This window comes from Physeter macrocephalus, chromosome 3, assembly GCF_002837175.3.
Source record: "Physeter macrocephalus isolate SW-GA chromosome 3, ASM283717v5, whole genome shotgun sequence".
Classification (NCBI taxonomy): domain Eukaryota; kingdom Metazoa; phylum Chordata; class Mammalia; order Artiodactyla; family Physeteridae; genus Physeter; species Physeter macrocephalus.
In genome coordinates, this window is record NC_041216.1 from 611,314 (window position 1) to 633,817 (window position 22,504).

Genomic DNA, 22,504 nt, shown 5'->3' on the forward strand with positions numbered 1-22,504 from the left:
TGGATAAACCAGGGATACTAAGGGTATTTATCTTGTGTTGTGAGAACTCAATGAGATAATTCAGGCTGAGTGCCCAGCTCACAGTCACTGGTCAGCTACTATCACCACCACCATTAGCCCCAGGGCAGGGGCTCACATCTGATTCACTTCTGTGGCCCAGCAGCGCAGCATCGGGCGCGGGTAAGGGGATATGAACTCCATCCTGGCTCCTCCACTGCCCTCAGCATCTCTTCAGGCTTGTCTTCTGCGGCCTTCAATGGACTGTCTGCTCCAGCCACCCCCTCCTCATGTCTCCCCGTCTCTGGCAACACCTCTCTCTCGGGCAAATTCTATCCATCCTCCAAGCGTCAGCTCAAAGGATGGGCCCTTAGGGCCAACTTCGCTGGGTCTCAGCCCCAGTGAGACGAGACAGCAGACCCCAGACCGGCTTCCTCCTGTGCCTCCCTCTGTGTCCAGGAGAAGTGTGTGTGTGTAAAGGGGTAAAGGTCGGGACAGTGAGACCCAGCAGGAAAGGGAACGGTGGAGAAATGGCCATGATCTTACGCAGAACTTGGGAGAAGCCCCTCCTGGGAGGATCAGACGTGTACTGAAAGGAATGGCAGGTACCAGCCTGTGCTGAGCAAAGCACAGCCCCCGTCCCTTCTCCAGAGCCCAGCAGGCCCCAACATCCTCCCCGCACCCTAAAACCCCGGGTCCCTGCCCACATACCCCTCAAGAGGAGGAAGGGCAGGGGCTGCTCGGGAAGGGAGGGAGAGGCAGTAATGGCACAGCTGGGGGTGTGGAGGCTACAGGCTGGTTTTCGTAGATATTATTTATGTCTCTTCAACTTTCACCCACTTCACAGGTACGGAACCCAAGATGAAGCAACGTGTTCAAGGTCACGTAAGAGTGTGTACCAAGATGCAAACCCAACGTCGTAATGCCAGGATGGGTGTTCTTTCTGCCCCACCATTCATTATCAGCACTGCTGTTCCCACCTCGGGAGGTCTGGGGGGCTAGTCAAGGATGGGTGGGGCCTCCCTTCTACCCGCCGGAAGCGCTGAGGTGAGTTAGGGGTCACTCCCGTTGGTGCCCTGCATCCTGTTTCACAGAGGGGACTGAGGCTCAGAGAAGCGAGGGGCCTTGCCCCCGAGGCACACACAGCTGGGGAGAATCTGAGCTGGATTCAACTTCAGAGCCTGGGTCTTTCTGTGACACGAGATTCCCTCTCTGAGACAACATCTCTTGGCTTTTCCCATGTGCTTAAGGGTCCCATATGTAACCACAATGTGAAACGGTAGGAAATTAGCTTATGATCTCAAGCCCCTTTGAGAAGCTGACAAATGCTCCAGGGTGGAGGGAAGGCTTCTGCCTCTCTTCCCATCTTTACTCTTTCCCAGGAGGGGAAACAACTCATGTGACTTCTTGGATTTGAGGATACGTGTGTCACATTTACTAGTGGGAAATGCAAAGTCACAGGCACACATACAGCTCCTTCTGGCTCCTTGTGCCCAGGCAGCGGCGGGTACGCCAAGGCAGAGCTTGCCTCCCTGGAGCAGGCCCGGCATTCCGGTCCCGGCTCTGCTCACCTGTTCTAAGAGCGCTGAAGCTCCTACTGCCTTCGGGCAGAGAGCAAGACTGGGAGGGGGTGGGGTGGGGTGGGTGTGGGAACGAGTGTTATGCTTGGGACTCAAGTCTCAGAGAGCCTGCATTAGGGCACTGGGACCCGGCACCGCTCTTTTATTTTTCCCACCTGTCACTGTCCTGGTGCAGGGCCTCCTCAGGAATCCCAGGGAAAGGAGAAACAGGAAGACCAGGATCTGGCTGGGGCATCACTGTGTCAGACAAATACCAAGTAAACACAACTGCAGCCTGTCTCTCAAATAAAAGCCATGGCTCCCCGTCTCAGAAAAATCATACACGGGTACACACACACAACACACCGCACACCACTGCCAAAGGGAGCAGGGTCCCTGGAAGCGAGGGCGTTTGGCGACTTGAGATTGAGAATCTCTGTGTGGGGCAAGAAGAGAGGAGAACCTTATAGACACCAACATTGAAGGGGTCGGTGGGAGCAGAGGAGCCTGCGGAGGAGACTGAGAACCAACAGTAAGAGTGATGAGGAGACGCAGGGCGGGGGTGTGATGCCATGGGAGACTGTGGGCCTTGGAGTCTGGGAAACCCACGTCCACATCCAGATTCTTCATCTGTGCAGCCAGGGCGTGTCACAGAATTTCTTCAGGCCTCAAGTTCCTCGTGCATAACGGGGACATCAAGACCACTTCCCAGAGAGCCGTGATGATTAAATGAAGTGCTGTGCATTTTACAGCATCTGGCACCATGTCTGGCACATGGCAAGGGCTCAATAAATCTTGTCTGTTATGATTCTGAGTGTCACAGAAGCCAAGAGTGAAGCAGAAGGTGTGGCCAGCAATGTTAGAGGCCACACACAGGCCAGTTCACAGACATACACACACTCAAACGGGGGCCAGCTTTGTCCTTGGGTCTCCTGCAGGAGGGCAGTGGGTGTTGGAGGCCTTCCTACTGCTGGGTGACACTGCCAAGCCTGCCACCAGAACACAGCCCTGTTCCAGAAGGCCTATCCAAACGGCCCAAGGCCTCTCACATCTCGTTTTCCTGACCCACAGGACACAGCACAGAGGCCTATAAAGCCAGTCAATGACGCTGGCCTGGAATGGTCAAACCTCTCCTCAAGGCCACCTGTGGGCTGCACGCTTGGTTGAATTCCTCCTCCAGGAATGCCCCTGCCTCAATCCAGCCTGGACCCAGCTCATCTGCGTGGAGCCGCTGGTCTCCTGCTGATGCAACTCGTTCTGCTCTTGTCAGAACAGCCAGGAGCAACGCGGGGAAAGCATCTGGGAAGAAGTACCTGACCAGCCAGGCTCCCACAGTGCTTGCCCGCGCCCTTGCAGGCTGCTTCTCCTGCAGCCTCTTCCTCCTTCTCTGTGGGGAGAGAAACAGTCTGCATGCCAAGATGAGAGGTCTGGGAGTGGAGAGCCTGACCGTGGCTAGCTTTCTGCAGCCAGGAGTAAGGGCAGGTGTGGTCACTCCTGCCTATACCCGCCGCCCCCCCCCCCCCCCGCTGCTACTGCCTGAGGACAGGTCACCAGCTCACTGGGGTCACTCCAGGAGCCAGGCTAGCTTTCTGCAGCCAGGAGTAAGGGCAGGTGGGGTCCCCCCTCCTATACCCCCCGCCCCCCCCCCCCCCCGCTGCTACTGCCTGAGGACAGGTCACCAGCTCACTGGGGTCACTCCAGGAGCCACCAGACCTCCTTGCCTCCATCGTGCCTTCCTTCAATTCCGCACAAATCTGATCTTGACACTCTCAGGGCTAAAATCTTCAGAGGCTTTCCACCGCCCACTGAGACAGCTTGTCATTACGGATCATTAAGAGCGCGAGTCTGTTTTTTTTTTTCCTTACTCAAAAGGAGTTTATAACCCAGGAGGAAAGACAGGGCTGTGTACAAATATCTCAATACATGGTATAATTATTATGATATGAGAAAGCCAAAAAGAGGTTTAAAACATCTGTTATACTTATTTAAAATATATGCATAGAAGACATATCCCCAAAATGTTCACATGCATAAAACTTAAAATGGGAGGAAGAGCAAGGTGACATACTAAGGAAACTATAAGTAAAATGAAGTAGAGCTTGAAAAGAGAGCTATTTACAGATGTACAAAATATTTCAGAACTAATGATTAACCTGGATCACCCAATCAACAAATACATGAGTCTCTGTTATATATAAGCCATTTACTTTCTGTACAAATATATTCTATAATATTTCAGACAACAAATAACCCTCAAAACATTGATTACCATCATACAAAAAGAGACCTTTAAGAACATCTGGTCTGGGCAGGGCGTGGGGGGGATGAATTGGGAGGTTGGGATTGACATATATACTTTATTGATACTATGTATAAAATAGATAACTAATGAGAACCTGCTGTATAGCACAGGGAACTCTACTCAATTCTCTCTGGTGAGCTAAATGGGAAGGAAATCCAAAAAAGAGGGGATATGGCTGATTCACTTTGCTGTACAGCAGAAACTAACACAACATTGTAAAGCAACTATACTCCAGTAAAAATTAATTTTAAAAAATTTGCTTTCGGGGATTCCCTGGTGGCGCAGTGGTTAAGAATCCTCCTGCCAATGCAGGGGACAAGGGTTCGAGCCCTGGTCCCGGAAGCCTCCCACATGCTATGGAGCAACTAAGCCCGTGCGCCACAACGACTGAGCCTGCGCTCTAGAGCCCGTGAGCCACAACTACTGAAGACCGCGTGCCTAGAGCCCATGCTCTGTAACAAGAGAAGCCACCGCAATGAGAGGCCCGCGCACCGCAATGAAGAGTAGCCCCCCGCTCACTGCAACTCGAGAAAGCCCATGCACAGCAACGAAGACCCAATGCATCCAAAAATAAATAAAATAAAATAAATTAATTTAAAAAAATTGCTTTCGGGGGGAGGGATAAATTGGGAGACTGGGACTGACATATACATACTACTGTATATAAAATAGATAACTAATAAGGACCTACTGTATAGCACAGGGAACTCTACTCAATACTCTGTAATGGCCTATATGGGAAAAGAATCTAAAAAAGAGTGGATATATGTATATGTATAACTGATTCACTTTGCTGTACAGAGGAAACTAACACAACATTGTAAATCAACTATACTCCAATAAAAAAACAAACAAACAAAAATCCCAAAAAAACAAAACAGAAAAGAACATCTGGTCTAATCCCCTCTTACAGAAACCAAGACCCTGAAAGGTTTGTTTTCTGATCTAATCCATTTCCCCCAAGGGATCCAGCCACCACCGATCCTCCACAATGACTCCGACTTGAATGCTCACTCTCCCTTGATGGTTCCCTCTCCCAGGTCCCCAGAAACCTAGCAACACCAGGTCTGTGGCTCCTGTGCAGATCCATCCCACAACTGCCTCCTTCCCGCCTTCCTCAGCCCACCCCTGCTTGTGGATTGGGCTGCCCCAATAATTCTGTGGGTCTGCTTTTGAACCCTGACTACTAACTCTGTATCCCTCGGAAAGTTCTTTACCCTTTCAAAGTCTCATTATCATCATCTAAGAATATGGGAAATCAGACTAGCTCCTTCTTCATAGTGTTTCTGTGCCGTGACAGTTACAAGTCACACACATAATGTTTGGCACAAAGGCAGCTCGTTAGCTTCTGCTATTGTTAGTCCGCAGGACAAAGCCCAAGCTCCTTGATGTGACTGGCTGACAAGACCCTTCGCTGTCTGTCCCGTCTACCCAGCCTCACCTCCAGCCATTGCCACCATGTCCGTGAAGGCTCAAACCCCTAAGATTTGTGGGGCTAGGGACAAAATTACAAATGGATGTCCACAGACCACATGTCTAAGTTTTAGATTCCAAATATGTGACAGTGACTCATCACGGTATCAAGCTGTTAAATAAAATATATTCTATCCTCCCTTGAAAAACGATCTGGAAGGCCAGGTTTGAATTGAGAATTCTGACTCCCGGAGACCCATGCTGGCCCATGGTGTAGGGAGAGCTAGCCCCAGCCTGCCCTCCCCTTCCCTTCCCACCCTGGTCCCATCTCACGCTGTGGGAAGTACTGTGCACACACGTGCGGACTGCCCAGCTTACACATCCAAGTTCGGCTTACAGCCTCTGCAAGCATCCCTCCTTGGACTTTGGAGTCTGCACAGGGAGGTGTGTTCTACCCTCAAGAGGACGGAAGTGGACTTGGCGCTGCTGGGGCAAGAAATCCTGAGGTCTCCAGTACCTGGGGCTGGTCTAGCAGGGGAGGATGTGACTGGGGTGGGCATTCCCTCTGAGCCCTGAAGAGGGGCTCAGCAAGGCAAGCACTGACCTTCTCAGAAGGTGCTCGCCACTGCAGCGAGCACAGTGTGCCAGGGGCTGTCAGTGCACTGTCCCACTGGCTCCTTGCAGCAGTGTATCTGGGAGCCACCCCGGAAAGCTTTCACCATCCCCATTGTACAGAAGAGGAAAATGAAACTCAGAGATGGGGCCTGAGGCAGAGGCATCCATTCCTGATACTGAATCCAGTGCTGTTTCAGCGGCCCCACCCACACCAAAGGAGCAAGAGTGGGAGCGGCTGTGCTGGCTGGTCCAGGTGCCCGCAGCCTCTGCAGTGTCACTGGGCTGCTCCTTTATACGCCGTATGCTAGTTGAACCATACTTTTCATAATAAACCCCTTAGGTTATACTTGAGTTTGGCCATTATAAATAACACTACAATAAAAATCTTTGTAGGCAGATTTTTCCTTCCCTTGGGAGATGGCTCCTGGTGCCAGTGTCATTTCCTTTCCAAAAGGCTTGTCCCCAATTACACTCTGACTAGTAGCCTTTGAGAGCACCTGTCACTGCACTCTTGCCAGAATCATGTATTATAATTTAAACACATTCTCTGAAGACATGATAGGTGATAAATGGCACCCTGTCGCCTTCACATGAATTTTCTGACTGCCAGGAAGGTTAAACATATTTCTGTTGTTTACTAGTTATATTTCCTTCTGTGTGATCGGTTCAGTCTCCTGCTCATTAACTGCTGGGGTCCTAATGGTTTTCCTGTCAACTTTCATGATAATAACCATTTGTCATATTTCCTAAACATACTTTTCAAAGTTTTGTGGTATCCAGTCTTTTTTGGTTGTTGTTTAAAGTGTTCGTATATTATCAAATCTGATTTTTCCTAGCACTTCTGTCCCTTGAAAGTTCTCTTCCCTCTAGGGATGTGATTTCTATTCTACTTTCTTCAAAAGTACTACTTTCCTTTGGCCGTATTTTTATATTTTACTTTTTAGTCCATTTGGAATTTATTTTGATGCATGCTATGAGGAGAGGGTCAAAAACCTTTTTGAAAGCTATATTTGGAAAAAGCAATGAACAAAAAGAGGAGTCGGCTTGGGGCCGGCTGTGTGATACCAACAGACAACTGAACGAGGCAGAGGCCAGGGACTGTTCAGTTTTCACTTTTTTTTTATCAAGAAGAATGATCTCGGAACCTCAGAAAGAAGATCAAACATGGCTAAGAGGAGAGAGGTGCCCAGGAGAGGCAAAAGGGGAGCAAAAGGACGCAAGGGTCCGAATCTAAAAGAATGATCTCTGGGGCAACAGAGGAGGGAGGCAGCCTACTTGCGAGGAAAGAGCCCCCACTGAGAGTCAGAAGATCTGGGTTGGAATCCTGACTCTGCCACAACTTCCTGCCTTCCTCTGGGTCTCAGTTTCCACATTTATTTATTCGTTTATGCAGGCCAACTGTCTCAAACACTGCAGGCGGTGACGGGCTTACAGAGATAAACAGGACAGTTCCTGCCCTCCAGGGGCTTATAAGAGTTGATGGATAAGAGAACCCTTATGCTTAACAGAGTGATGAGTGTCTGGGAGCTCAGAAGAGAAGCACCTAATACAGCCTTGGGAAAGGAAGCAGACAAAACGTGGAGGTGTGAAATGGGCATATACTTTGGTATGGGCAGAGTGGAGAGTAATTTTGGGTGCAAGAAGGAGCGGTCAGGACAAGGAAGGGGTTGGAGGGCCCAGAGCATGGAGCGCTATGCTATGGAATTGGAATTTTACCCTGCAGGTCAGTGGTTCTCACACTTGAGCCTGTATCCAAATCACCTGGATGGCTCATTAAACAGACTGCTGGGCCCACCCCCAGAGTTTCTCACTCACAGCCTAAGGTGGAGTCCCAAAATGCATTTCTGACAAGTTTCCAGGTGATACTGATGCTACTGGAAAGGAGAAGGCACTCTGAGAACTGCTGCATGTGGACAGCTGGGACCCATTAAGCAGGAGAATGAACCAACCAGATAGACACTTTAGGATGATTCTTTTGGATACAGGTGTGGAGAATGGATTGGAGGGAGGCCTGATTGGATGCAGGGAGATAGGAAGCTGCTGAAATAATCCAAGGAAGACATTTTTAAAAGGGAGAACCACAGATCTGGAGGCTGAATGACTGAATAGAGAAGGCAGAGGAGATGGAGGAATTGAGCATGCTTCCCAGGATTTTAGCCATGAGTTTGTAAGAATCAAGGACTATCCCTAGAACTTACCATTGCGTACGGTACACCGTAAATGCTCACTGAATATGTGCTGACAAGTTGTTCCTTTAAAGTGAGGCAAGGTTGAGTCCACTGGATTTAGAATCAGAAGGTCACTGCCATAGAGGGATAGGTTTGGAAGACAGACTGGAGAGCGCTGAGAAACAGAAGGGGGAAAACATGGAGATATGTATCGCGTACAGCTGACGACTCTTGCCAGAAACTTGAAAAAGAAGGGAAGGAGAAAGGGTGAATACCAGCTGAAGAGAGGGATTTCTTTCTTCTTTTTTTCTTTTTTTGGCTGCGTCGTGGCATGCGGGATCTTAGTTTCCCGACCAGGGATTGAACCCACGCCCCCTGCAGTGGAAGCGTGGTCTTAACCACCGGACTGCCAGGGAAGTCCCTGGGTCTTTCGTTTTTGAGGTGAGAGAAATGAAAAAAAAAATAGCTGAACAAATTTATAGATGTGAGAGGAAGATCCAGTAAAGAGGTAAGAAAAGAGATGAGTGAAAAAAGACAGTTCCTGAGAAGGTAGGAGGAGATGGCATCCAGAGCTGGGTCTGAGTTCACCTCTACCACTTAACTAGTTGTGTGATCTTAGCAAGTAACTCATCCTCTCTGTGCCTCAGTTTCCTAAACCCCAAGATGGGGATCATAATAGTATCTATCTAACAGGGTCATGGTGAAAACTGAATAAAGGAATTCAAAGAAAGCTGGCAAACTGAAGATCTTAATAAATGACGTCTATGATGAGGATGGTGGAAGGAGGAAGAGGAGGAAAAGCAGCAGGAGGAAAAGGAGGAGGAATAATAACAAGGATCATGAGGTAAGTAAGCAAGAGGCTATGGATGACAGTGATGAAGAGGAGCACAGGGGATGATGACGTGAGCCCCAGTCCCTGAGCATCTTTCATGGTCCGGGAGGAGCGATGGGCAGGATGCAGGATGGTGAATGTGTAGGGAGTCTTCCTGGCCCTCACAGGGGATAATGGATCCGTGAGAAAGAGCTGTGTCCACTGGAAATGGCTGCAAAGGAAATGGTATCCAGGAGAGCTTGTCTCAGAGGTTTGGAAAGGAGACTGTGGGGTACGCAGCATCAAGCTGGCTCAGCAGAGGCCAGGAGGCAACGGTGTCTGCCAACATCACCGCGCTTTCTAGGTGCCCTGCACGGAGTCTCGCCAGAGGCAAGGTGGTGTCCACACCGAGCTCCTGCTAGGCAGAGCCCATCCTAAGGCTCTGCATCCCTCTCAGGCCTGGACAGAGCACAGGTTTAGGTGCAGATGGACATTCAGTCCCTGTCTCAGGCCTGGTCCAATAAGGCCTCACATGCGGGGACCTGGTGGCCATTTGCCTTGTGCTAGATTGCTAGCCCACCCCTGCGGCCTTTCACCAGGAGGTCCATGTCTCTCCTTCCTCTAGGCCTGGCCTCTGACCCCACTTTTAGGTCACTTCCTAGGTCAGGCCCTACAGTCTAGACAAAGACTTCACTCCCTAGTGCAACTGGGCTTTTCTAATAGCACCACCACCAATAATAATAATAAAATAATAAATAGTATTCATAATTGCCACAGACAGAACTTACTGTCAAGCACTATGCTAGGTGCTTCTACACTTCATCTTGTTTAACTTTTAAACCAACCCTGAAAGATGGGTAGTAAGTACTACTCCTGTTTTATGAAGTCTAAGGGGCCTAGGTGATTTGTCTAAGAGCCCAGCTAACAAGTGACAGGGTCTAAATTTAAACCCGAGTCTGTATGACTCCAAGGCCTAAGCTGCTTTCTCCCCGTCAACCACGTTGTCTCTCAAATTCAAGGGCCCAGTCCCCCTGGGCGTGAAGTGGGGCCCTGGCCGGCCTATTAGATCCCTCCGCCTTCCCCAAGGACTGAACAAAAGCTGGAAGGTCGGGCCTGGGTCAAGGCTGTCCAGGGGCCAACCCCTAGCCCTTGTCCTCTCCTCCCCGCCCGCTGGGTTGGAACCACACCCACCAACCCAACCCAGGCCTCAGGCCCAGAGGCCACTCAGCAGTGAGGCCAGCTTTCCAGTTTCCCAAGTGAGGATGAAGAGGACTGGGGAGGCAGCTCCCCGGGGCTCTGAAGTGCTGGGTCACCAGCACCCTGGGGCACGGTGGGGGAGTCTGGCAGAGGCAGCGGACACAACACGAGAAGCTCTGCCTCTCACATGTCCCGTCCTCTCCAGGTCCCAGGGCTCCGTCCTCAGGACCACAGACAGGGCGTCTCCAGCCTTCATCAAACACCAAGAGGAGGATGCTCAGGGCGCAGCACCTACTACACCGCATTATAACTCTAGTTCGGCGACTGTCTCCCATTAGACTGAGTGACTTTCTGTTTCCAGGGAGCAGCACAGTGACAGCACAGAGAACACCTGACATGCCTGGCAAATGAGTAAGCGTGTGGAGGGGTGGAGCCAGATGTGCCTCTGAGAAGAACTTCACAAGAGCTGGAGGCCGCCCCTCCCTCCATGGCCCACATATACCTGCATCTCCATGTCCCCAGCTCCTCCCCTCCCCCTGACCTCAGCTTCCCCACTCAGTAGTCCGCTGGTGCTCCTCTGAGCTGCCCCGAGCACACAAGGCCTTCTGGGAACTCCTCCACCTGCCTGATGGCTTGGCCTCCTGGGATCTGAGAGATAAAGGGCCTTTAAAGGTAACTTGTTTAGAGTTAGCTGTGCTACCGCCCAGCGAATCAGGAAATCAAACAGCCACAAATGGTGAAGAGGACAGCTCCCATGTGGATGAAGAAAGCATGGTTAGCTCTAGCACAGGCTGTGTTTGTGCTGTTTGGTCTTCCTTTCCTATATCTTTCCCCTTCTCATACCCTGTCAGGACTCCTGGGAATCAGGAAGTTACACAGGCAGTGAGCGACTGCTCACACAGCGAGCAGCAGGCAGCGGCCACGACTGAGGCCTAACACCTGTCCCAGCCCTGCCCAGCTAGGCCTTGGCTCCCAAACACAGAGCTGCCTCCTGCCAGAATTCTGCAGGTGAGGCTCCAGACAGGTACAGAGAGCTCTCCAGTAGCCCAGGGGCTGCATGGTTAGAAACATAACTGCAGGAGCAGGGCAAGCCTGCAGCTGGGCTCCAGACAGGAGGGGGCCTGGAAAAGCAGCCTCTCCCACATTTACCTGGGCCTCAGATGCCAGAGAAGTGAAGTAGAGCATGAGAGAGGTCCTGCGAAGGCATCAGCCCTGGGCTTGGGGTGGAGGAGGGCACTAAAGAGGCTTCCAGGGTAACCAAAAGGGCCTGGGCGGGCCCACTCGGGTGAGCCATGGGCATCACTGGTTTTCCTCTGGCAGCTCACTCTAAAGGCCCCAATTATCTTTGACTTTGGAGCCAAGGAAGCCTTGTGAACTTCAGAGGACTCCTTCCCTGCTCCTCTCTCCCCTTTCCACTCACATCTCCCAACCCTGGGAAGGAGTCCTCACCAAGGACCACGGGGCTGGTCCTAGATCCCTGGGCGTGGCCGCAACAGGACACACATCGGCGCAATGAGCGTGTGCCTGAGCACGGCCCACACCTCTTCATCCCAACTGCTCCGGTTAGTTCCTTGAACAGGCCTGCCACCAAGGCCAGGCCAGGCAGTAAGCTCCTGAGTCTTTCGGGGAGAATGAGGCCCTGCTGTCTGCTCCCTGAGTGGCCTGAGTATACTGAGTCTTCCAACTCTAGTTGGCTTCCTTCCTTTTCTTCTTTCTTTCCTGACTCCCTTGGACAACTTTTAAGAGTCTTGAATGAACTGTCCTTGGTGTTCTTGGAAGGATCATGTGACAACACCCACCTGGCTGGCCCTGACCCACCCTTTGGCCTGGCCTCCTGATATGGGTCGCCTGTCCTATCCCAGTCTGCCCAGCAAGAAGCAGGATCTGGTGTTTGAGCCAATTCCAGATCATTTGTGGTGGCTGGGCATTGAGGGGTAAGAAGAGCAAAGAGGATCAGGGCCCTGCCCTCCAGAAGCTCCTTTGACAGGTGTCGAGGAGCAGAGGAAAGCATATGCCAGGTGGGGGTGGGAAGATGGGCAGCAGGCAGGGTGAGGAAGCAGCCCACAGGCTCTCTGGGGTTCCCCAGGGCAGCCCCAATTTCCTCCCATTTCTCCCTTAAAGGTGCCTACCTGTGATCCCAATTCTCTTGCCTTCAAGACAAAGAGAAGGGCTCTGAGGACACTAGTTGCTCAGGTCCTAGGGTTCTGAAAACGGAGGGGTGCTCCCTCAGCCCCCACACGCCGCCTAGTGTGCGTGGGCAGCTGGCTTGCTCGCCGCTGGGGCTGGCTAAGGTCAAACCCTTTCCTCCCCTCTGGGGACCCTGGCTGCCACATTCAGCCTGGTTCTGAGATGGGCTCCCCTTTCCCCACTATCCCACCTACCTGAATTTCTGGACCTGACTTCTGTCTTCGCTCTCGCTTGCTACCTACTTGACACTGCCTGCACTTGGCCTTGCTTGGGAAAAGGCTGTGGAGTTAAACCAAATTGCACTGAGACGTCCATGGGCAGGAGAAGCTGTTCCAGCCCCCCAGCTCTCCTCTAAACCTCCAGGAAGAACAACTAGCTTCTTACTGTAGGCGGAGCGCTGTCTGTCATCATTCTCCTCTGGTAAGAGGCTTGGGTACTGGAAGATGAATGGCCTGAACTCTGCAGTGCCCCTCCCCTGGGGTGGCTGATGACAGCTGGTTGAGGGGAGAGGGGGAATGAGCCTGGACAAGTTGGCCCGGAGCTGAGAGACAGAGGACTCAGGAGAGGACTCACTGGGTGGTCCAGTAGGAACAGTCTGACCCTACTTGGCCATATAAGCTCTCTAAAGAAACGGGCCCAGACCCTTGTCTGCCTAGACCAATAAGTACAGAATCTGGCCATTCCCAGAGTGGAACCAGACTCGATGGCAGGTTGGGGACACAACCACAAGTCAGTGGTAAAAGCACAAAGTGGAGAGAGGTCAGGACTTACAGTAAGTTTAGGAACTGGCACCCTGACGTTGAGAGGTCTGCTATCCCTGTGGAATGGCCCCAGGGTCCAAATAAGGCCTTCTTCCCCTGGCTGGGAATGAGGGGGGACCCACACGACCACAGTCAGAGAGACCTCACAGAGGGTAAGAGGGACTTGGGGGGCAAGTAGAAAGTGAGGGCGGGGGTTGTGAAGATCAGCAGTAAAGCTGGGTCTAGCCGGGCGACAGCTTTCCATACCGGGGAGCTAAGGCCAGGGAAGGGCCCACAGGGTCTGCTGAGGAGGCACCTGGGGTCTGGCTAGAGAAGGCTGAGGAAGGACCTGCAGCCTGGGTCTCTGGAGGCAGGTAGCAGATAGCAGGCACATCAGCTCCAGGAGTCTGGGCCAGTGGCCTTGGCATCTCCTGGCCTCTCTGCCCCTTGGTTGCATCTGGGTCCTTAATGCTCCTTTTGAAAGGTTCCTACTTGTTCTTTGCCTGGTTCAGGGAAAGGGGGCTGACTTGGAAGCTGGGCAGGGCCAGGGCGAGAGGGGAAGGAGCTGGGGCACAGGGAGCTCACCACTCTCTCCTTGTAGACGATGTACTTCAACCACTTGAAGTCCTGCCACTTGAAGCCAGCGAGGACAAAGAGAGAATCACGTTCATATTGCTCAGGCCGCTGCATGGCACCCTCAGGGTAGGTGATGCGCAGTGTAGTTTTGCTGCCCACATCCTTCTCAAAGCCCTTCACTGGTGCTGAGTTCAGTCTGCAGAGAGCGGGCCCAGTCAGCGACTGCCTTGGGCTCACTGCATGCGGTCTGTAGGCCTGTGTGTGGGGAGGCACCAAGACCCCAGAATACCCCACAGGTGCAGAGGATAGGGAGCCCGGGCCACCTGGTGCCACCTGGCTTTCCATTCCAAAGCCCTCCCACCCAGGGTTCTTCTTGAGGCTTCTACTGACCTCCAGCCCAACGGGCCAGATGGACAGACAGTTCTCAGTAGGCTCAGGGACCAGGACATGAAGGTGCCCGAGGCACTGCTTCGAGGAGCTCACCTGACCACAATGTCATAGTCATCAATTCGTGACCCCAGAGACTTGTTGGCAAGGACACCTCCATTGCCCACGATGATGCAGCGGCGGCAGCTGAGGCTGAGGGGACAGACACAAAGACCTCTGGAGAGCTGTCCGCCAGGTCTCCTCTCCCCATGCCCCTTTGGCCCCAGACCCCATGCCCTTGGCCAGGCACGGGCTGGGACAGAGGAGGCAGACCAGTAAGCTTCTGGCAGCATTTCTGAGAGGCCAGAACCACACTGCAGAGAGCTGCACCACTCAGGGCTCTCAGATACCCCTGGTCCCTGACACTTCTCCAGGGAAACATGGGTGTGGAAGGGGCTTGGGCACTAGCTCTGGGGTGGTGAGGAAGAAGCTCTGGTAAGATGGCATTCTGGGTTAAAGACTCCCCAAGGGTTAGTGGGTTTGGGCTGCCTTCAGGGGAGAGGGAAGAGTGGGCTGAGCTTGAGGGCTATGCTAGAGAAGCAAGAACAGAGGAATGAGCCTGGAGGCTCCAGGACTCAAGGCTGGACTTATTTTTAACTCAGAAGCCCCCATGCACCCAGTAGCCACCTGAGAACCCTACTCACTTTGCTTCTCGCACCTCTGACCCTGGGGCTTCCCCCACCTAGGGTCTGTTGGCTTCAGAGCTGTCACTGCCTCCTGGATTTAAGCCCCTTCGGCTGCCCCAGCACCCAGCCACTCAGTCCCAGTGCTGAGCTGATCCCAGCCCAGGACGTTCAGTTCTTACCCTCAGATCTCTGCTGCCTGAGGACTGAGATGTCTTGCCAACTGCTTATGGCCCACGAGGGCGGCCAGCCCAGTGCGGTGGCCCCGCTTCCCTGCTCACCCACCCCAGTGTGTACGCGTGTGTGGGTGTGTGGGTATGCTGGAGAATCTGCCCAGGTCCAGGGAAGGCCAGCTGGGCCTCAGCCCCTCTGCACATGCTGGGCAGCCAAGGGGCAGGATACTGGGCAGCGAGTGGCTCACCTGTCCAAGGCAGGGGTCAGGCGGTACTCTTTGGTGACGGACAAGATGGCTTTGATCAGATTATCTGTGGACAGAGGAGGGAGGAAACTGTTAGAGGGTCGCTTAAGGGTTCCCATGAGATGTTTGCCGATGAGCAGATTTGAAGGCACATGGTCCTGGGGCTAGGGTGGACGTGAAGGTTGGGGAGGGAGCTCCGGACACAAGGCTGGGCCACTGGCCTAACTTTCTCCCTGAGATAGGAGATGGAGGCAGGAGAAGAGGCGGCACACACATCTCTGCCTGGAGCCAGCCCCCGGCACCCGCGCACAGCTCCTTCCTCAGGCTTCCCTGGCCCTTCCTTGGCAGTCTCAGCTGGCTGTCGGAGGCTCTGCCGTCAGGCCCTGGGACATGCGCCCCCAGGCGTGGGCCTTGCCTGGGAGCTGGGGCATCTCAGTGTCCCCCAGAATGGCAGTGCCGGTCAGAGGCAGAGACCACGTGCTCACTTCTGTGCCTCCACCAAGCAGACACCAGGAAGCAAACAAGGAGCCAACCAATGGTGAAGAGCTAGAGTGCTCCCAGCCAGCTCCCCGGGTCAGGCCACTGTGCCTCATTTTCTGATACCATCTTCCCCTCCCTTCCTCCCTCTAACACTGCTGACCTCTAATCCTGTTCTTGCCAGGCTGTCTCTACCTCCTTACCTCTTCAAGCCCTGTGGCCTGGCATCTGCCCACCTGCACTCCGCTCAGGCTGCCCCTCAGCAAGGGCCCCGTGACCTCTGTGCTCTCAGATCCTGTGACCATATTCAGCCCTCATTCTTCTTGACCTCTCTCTGGTTTTGGCAATGATGACTGCTCTCCTTTCAAACTCTGGTATAATGAGAGCATTATAATATAACAGATAATGATATCAGCCTTGGACTCAAATCCTGGCTCTGCTGCTTATGAGCTCTGTGACCTTCGATAAATCACTTATGTTCTTTGAGCTTTAGTTTCCTCATCTTCCAAATGAAGATGGTAATTCCTGCTGTGCAGAAATGTTAGGAAGATAAAAAGGTAATATACATAAAGGCCTAAAGATAAGTAAGTCGGTACAATCACAGTGAAGAGCACCTTAATATCAAGTAAAGATGTAGCTGTGCATAGACTAACATCTTGCAACTCTACTCCTAGGTGGAGAGCGTCAGAAAACTCACACGTTTGTTTAAGGAGACTTGTACAAGAATGTTCATTGCAGAACTGTTGGTAATAGCTAAATGTTGGAGGCAACCTAAAAGTCCACCGCAGGAAAATAGATTAAATGTGGTAGATGGAACACTACACAGCAGTTGCAAAATCAATGACCTAGAGTTATGTGTACCAATACAGATACGCCTGAAAAGCGTAAGCAAAAAAATCAATTTGAAAAATACACACACACAAGTACAATATACAATACTGTTTGTAAAGTTCAAAAACATGCAAAAACCATGCCATATTTTAAACAGATATATAAATATGCTGTAGAAATATATAAACAGGCATGGAATGACAACCAGGATACTGGTCTCCTGGAGAAGGCAGGGAACGGAGGGGGAAGGGCTACACAGAGCTTGAGTCATATCTCAAGTTTTATTTCTGAAGCTGGGTACGAGAGTACGTGGGTGCTCATTATATTAGTTTTTATGCTTTTTTATACGCCTGAAATACTTCATGTAAAGAAAGGATGCCTCTGAAATTAAACACAGCAACCTCATAATTTTTTTAAAAGATGGACTGGACGACACTGTCAGATGTAGCCAAGATGTCAAGTTAAGGACTGAAAAGTATCCTTTGGATCTCCTGGGGGCACTGAGCAGTTTCACTGAAGTGGTGAGGGGAGAAGATATTCTTCAAGAGTAAATGGTGAGTAAGAGGAGACAGTTGGCACGGGCAACCTTTATAGAAGTCGAATGAGAAAGGGTAAGGAAACAAACCTTTAAGGAAATGTTCTGTACCAAGTGCCTTCAGATACACTTTATGGTGGGCCTCGGGGAAGGTCACAGATCCCTTCCTTTTCCCACCTCCAATTTCACCTCTAAGGAAAAGCATACTGCTGCTAACTGGCCAAGGCCAAGGATATGGATTGGGTTTTTGTTTTCTAGGAGGGGAACCTTAGCAGAATGGTCATAAACTATGGGGTGCTTTTTCTTGCTGGATGATGGGCTCTGTATCGGCCTTTCCTGCCCTTCATGGCTTAGCAGGATCAGAATCTTGAGTGAGGATTTAGGAGAAAAGTTAGGCTGCTTGGCTACCTGCACCCATGAAAAAGGAGTTCTTCATGTGGTTCAACCCAACCCAGGAGATTTGTCCTTGGAGGTTGAAGGTCAAAGCTCCAGTTCAAGAGTATCCTTTTGCTGGCCACTGTCTTCTTTTCAGGGAGGGGTGGGCCGGCTAAGTAGAGGGTTCAGGCATTCTTGAGTCTGCCAAATGATATCACCCCTTTAACAGTTATCTTATTTAATTCTGACCACAACCTAATACAGTGGTATTATTCTCTCCATTTAACTGAGGAAGAAACTAAAGCAAAACATGTTAGTAACTTGTCCACGGTCACAGCTAATAAAGAGGTAGTACTGGGACCGGATCCTTCTATGTCTGATGCTAAAGCTGAAACTCTACCATGCCATGAAATAGGGCAGTAACTTGACACAGAAAGAGAACTGTTAAACTCTCAGGGATGGGAAAGTCTTATGTGAGGAACTGCATGGGTGAGGTCCTTGAGGCAATAGAAGGGGACAGTTCTGAGGGTACAGGGGGAAAGGTTAGCCTTGGACAGGATAAAAAAGGACTGGAGGGGAGGCTAGGTTAGGGTGAAAAACATCAGGAGGGGATGATGGAGGGCCCTGGGGACAGTCGTCTGGATGGCCTCTATTTTCTCTGGGATTTCCCCTGTCATATCTAGTCCTCTAGCACTGCTGTCTCTGGCACCCCTTTTGTGTGATCTCACAGCACAGTGTTCTTCCCTCATCAGAGTCCTTACTGCACTCCAAGTACCTGTGTCTGCATTAGACTGGAGCTTTTTGAGGAGAGGAACCACATCTGTCTACTCCACTGTTGTGTACCTAGCCCCTGGCAAAGTGGTGGTTTCTGAGTAAACATTCCACTAAAGAAGTAAGAAAAAAAGGAAGGTCAGGAAAGAGGGAGAGAAGGTAGGGCATTGTTGAGAGGGGTGGATTCCCAGCAGGGAGACTTCTGAGGGCACAGCCCCGTCCTGACATTAGGGAGATAGCCTGGGGGATGAGATGTTAATGTAAAGTGGGGCAGGGTTCCCAACATACCTTGACCTTTGATTCCAAAAGGCGGCACAAATTCCCGGATCCTAGCCCACTTGCGGAAGGAGTCATCCAGGAACATGGGAGCTGGCTTGGAGAACCTGGAATACAACAGGGCTGTTGAGAGTCCCAAAGTGCGCTAGGCTGCAGTGCTAAACGGCTTTCTGTCCGTCTGTCTTGGCTGTGGATCCGCCAGAAGCCATCCTCCATGTTCCAGCATCTCCTCCCCACTCCAGCCTGCACATTGGGTAGCTGCTGTGCGGGGTCTGACAGATCCTGTTCGGTGGAGCCTGAGTGTGGAGGGACAGGCCTGGCCAGTCCTTATGGGGCCACAGCTGTAGGAGTGGAGAGGCAAGAGGCACTCAGCAGGATCAGCATCTCAGAGCGGGAAGCTCTCTGGCAGGTTATCCACATGTGCATCCATCAAATAGTCACTGCTGCCCACGCTGTTCCTGCAATCTGGGAACACGGAGATGAGACACTGTCCAGTGAGCAGAAAAATACCCCAAAATACAGCCCGTGCAGAGAGACAGAATTTGCGAGAGAATTCTGGGAGGTGGACCACCCAGGGTGAGGAGGAAGGAGAACTCACCGTGAGAGGGCAAAGCAGGTGAACAGCCATAGGAGTTAGAGGTTTGACAGAAGAAAAAATATCACAGTATCCTGCAGCTGGGAGGCAGGGCTGAGGGGAGGCTTCAGATAAGCAGAAGCCTGGGCACTTTTGCTGGCAGAGAGGAGGACCGAGGGAACACCAAGCTCCACAGGAGGTGGCGGAGGGACAAGGAGTTTCCGGGTAGGGGGAGTTTTGGTCTGGAGGAAAGACGGGAGGGAAAAGGGGGAGAGAAGGAGGCATGCGGCGATGCCAAGTTGTGGAGAGAAAAGGCAAGCCTTGCTCTTCTTGGGAAACCGAGGAGTGGGCAGGGCAGGGGGGAGGCTGGGGGGTGGGGGATGGCATCAGAGGGATGCAGAAGGAAGTGAGGGCAGAGTGAGAAGGGACAGGAGGAACCAAGCTCTTCAGAGATGCTTGGACAGCACGACTTCACTTGGAACCTAGCACCCTGATTTTGAGACCTTTTCAGGGAACCTAGCAGCCCGGGAGATGGCCAGCACCTGGTCACTTCCTGTGTGTTGACCTTGTTGCGGGGTGTGCTTAGGGCCTTCCTGGCTGAGAACGAAGGTGTGGAGGCCTAGGCCTCTGTGGCTGACTCTTGTTTCTAACAGCCTGAATCAGCCCACTGAAAAACTGAAGACTGGAGGAGGGGCCTTCCCAGCCCAGAAGCTAGAACTCACCGTCCCCCAGTGAACTCTAACCTCAGCATCCATTTCTCATTCCCATCATCACTAACACCATTACAATCACCAGACCGGGGGGAATAACAGCAGTAATCACTTGGAGGTCTATCATTACTAGAGATTTTGAAGTGAACTTGAAAGAGGCAGAAAACTTTCAATGCTGCTCCCTCCCCATCCCTTGCTGCTAGGAAGAAACTGTCAACACGTGATAGCGTGGGAGGGCTATTCCTGCACAGCGGCTTTCTTCTGGGCTTCTGAGTTTGCACACTTCTCCTCTGTGTAGAAGGGTCACTCATGTTTCTCACACCTAGTACATGCAATCTAAGTGAATTAATACATTTGATGTTTTACCAGAGGCCCCGAGGATTCTGACCAGAGACCACAAGGTCCCTGGATAAGCCTGGGGCAAGAACCTCTCCTGTGTCAGGACTGAGCTTATGAAAGTTTTGCAGTTTCTCAGTCAGGCATGGACATGATTTTATCTGCCTCCCAATATGTACTGCATGTCATATGCTAGCAAACTCTCCTAAGATCTAGCCAAATGGTCTCAACCCATTTTTTCTTTGTCTTCTCTCTTCCCCCATCTTTTCAGCTGATGAGAAAGTTCATCATATTAATTTTTACTTAAACCCCCCCCCATTGGGCTTCCCTGGTGGCACAGTGGTTAAGAATCCGCCTGACAATGCAGGGGAGACGGGTTCAAGCCCTGGTCCGGGAAGATCCCACATGTCGTGGAGCAACTAAGCCTGTGCGCCACAACTACTGAGCCTGCACTCTAGAGCCCGCAAGCCACAACTACTGAGCCCATGTGCCACAACTACTGAAGCCTGCATGCCTAAAGCCCGTGCTCCGCAACAAGAGAAGCCACTGCAATGAGAAGCCCACGCACTGCAAGGAAGAGTAGCCCCCACTCGCCGCAACTAGAGAAAGCCCGCATGCAGCAACAAAGACCCAACGCAGCCAAAAATAAATAAATAAAATTTTTAAAAATGCCTCATTTTTGGTGTTTATAAAGTGTTAATTTTGGAAAAAAATACAGATAGGCACACACACACACACACACACACGTAAAAAATACTCATAATCCTACAACACAGAGACAATTAACCTTTGGTATATATCTGTACGGACTTTCCTTTTCCCGTATTATTTTTTAGATTGCTCTGTAGACTACTTTTTTCACTTTATAATATTATGAAAATATTGCTATGCAAATGGACAGAACAAAAACCATAAGCGGCTGGTAACCTGATTAAAAATGACTTCCCCAAATCAAATGTATAAGGATACACAAATGAAAAAATACGCTGAAACCATTTGATTTTATATTTATATCTCTTTTCTCGTAAGCTGATATCCTTGTTTATAGTGATAGTAACATAATTAATTATTTGCTTTATCCTAATATATCCATACATATAGATACATATATAAAATATGTAGAATAGTTTCAGAATAAAAACACCAGTATTATTACTAATACTACCATTACTAAAAATGATTTAGGGAATACCCCACTAGAGAAATACAGATAAATTACTTTGCTTTTGCAGAATTATTTTGGAATAATCCTGCTGAGTTTACTTCACCAGCAATACATAGTTAAGTTCATTTGTTTCATTTTGCTTTTGCTTCTAGAGTTTGCTTACCCCTCATATTAATTTAACTTTGTTTTATGATGATATAAAACTATAGAATTCCAAAATTAAATTCACAAAGCAAGATATATTCAGAGAAGTCAAACTTTCATTTCTGTGTCCAACTCCTGTTACTTCTATTCCCATATAGTATTCATTTTTATTTGTTTTTATTTTTTCCTCCTTTTGTTTTTGGTATAAGCAAATACATAATGTGTGTATGTGAATTCCTATTCCCTTCTTCTTCTTCTTTTTTTTTTAATTGGGGTATAGTTGCTTTACAATGTTGTGTTACTTTTTGCTGTATAACGAAGTGAATCATCTATATGTATACATATATCCCCTCCCTCTTGGACCTCCCTCTCACACTCCACCCCCCATCCCACCTATCTAGGTCACCACAGAGCACTGAGCTGAGCTCCCTGCTCTATATAGCAGGTTCCCACTAGCTATCTGTTTTACACATGGCAGTGCACATATGTCAATCCCAATCTCCCAATTTATCCCACACCCCACAGCCCATGTCCACATGTCTGCTCTGTATGTCTGTGTCTCTCTATTCCTGCCCTGTAAATAGGTTCATCTGTACCATTTTTCTAGATTCCACAAATATGCATCAATATACAGTATTTGTTTTTCTTTTTCTGACTTACTTCACTCTGTATGACAGACTCTAGGTCCATCCACATCTCTACAAATGACCCAATGTTGTTCCTTTTTTATGGCTGAGTAATATTCCATTGTATATATGTACCACATCTTCTTTATCCATACATCTATATTCAATAAAAAGGTAACATATACAGTTTTACCTTTTGATTTTTTTCACTACACAATATATCCTGGTAATTACTGCATAGCAGTAGAGGTATATACTTGATTATACTCCATTATGGTTATGTGCATATATCATTCAATCAGTCCCCTGGGTGGTTTCCAGTCTGTTGTAGAGTAGGTACCACTAACAGTGGTTACAGTGAATAACTTCATGCATATATCTTTTCTATTTGCCAATGTATCTTTGGAATAGATTCCTAGAAGTGGTTTTGCTGGATCAAAGGGAAAACGCATATATATAATTTTGCTCCATACTGCCAAACTCCCCTCCACCAGGATCACACCATTTCACATTACCCACCAGCAACAAATGACAGTGTCGCTTTCGCCACAGCCTCACCAACAGAGTATACTGTTGAACATTTCAATTTTGCCAGTCTGACAGGAGAGGAACAGTATCTCAGTGTGGTTTTAATTTGCATTGCTTTTACTAT

General features: G+C 50.2%; 1 protein-coding gene across 9 annotated transcripts in view; it reads right to left on the bottom strand.

Annotated features, from left to right (window-relative positions):
- Positions 1-22,504, bottom strand: part of ST3GAL3 (ST3 beta-galactoside alpha-2,3-sialyltransferase 3) — a 230,784-nt gene that overhangs the window by 9,379 nt on the left and 198,901 nt on the right. For 5 of the 9 annotated variants that reach the window (XM_024125620.3, XM_024125619.3, XM_028485181.2 and 2 more), the window contains 4 exons: positions 18,310-18,404; positions 15,036-15,099; positions 14,049-14,144; positions 13,575-13,761 (listed from right to left, as the gene is read on the bottom strand). In XM_024125620.3, the coding sequence (XP_023981388.1) occupies positions 13,575-13,761; positions 14,049-14,144; positions 15,036-15,099; positions 18,310-18,404 (442 nt within the window). Of the gene's footprint in view, positions 1-8,084; positions 8,230-12,443; positions 12,529-13,574; positions 13,762-14,048; positions 14,145-15,035; positions 15,100-18,309; positions 18,405-22,504 lie in introns of those variants that run through there. The other 4 variants (XM_028485192.2, XM_028485193.2, XM_028485195.2 and 1 more) reach the window with 3 other exon arrangements.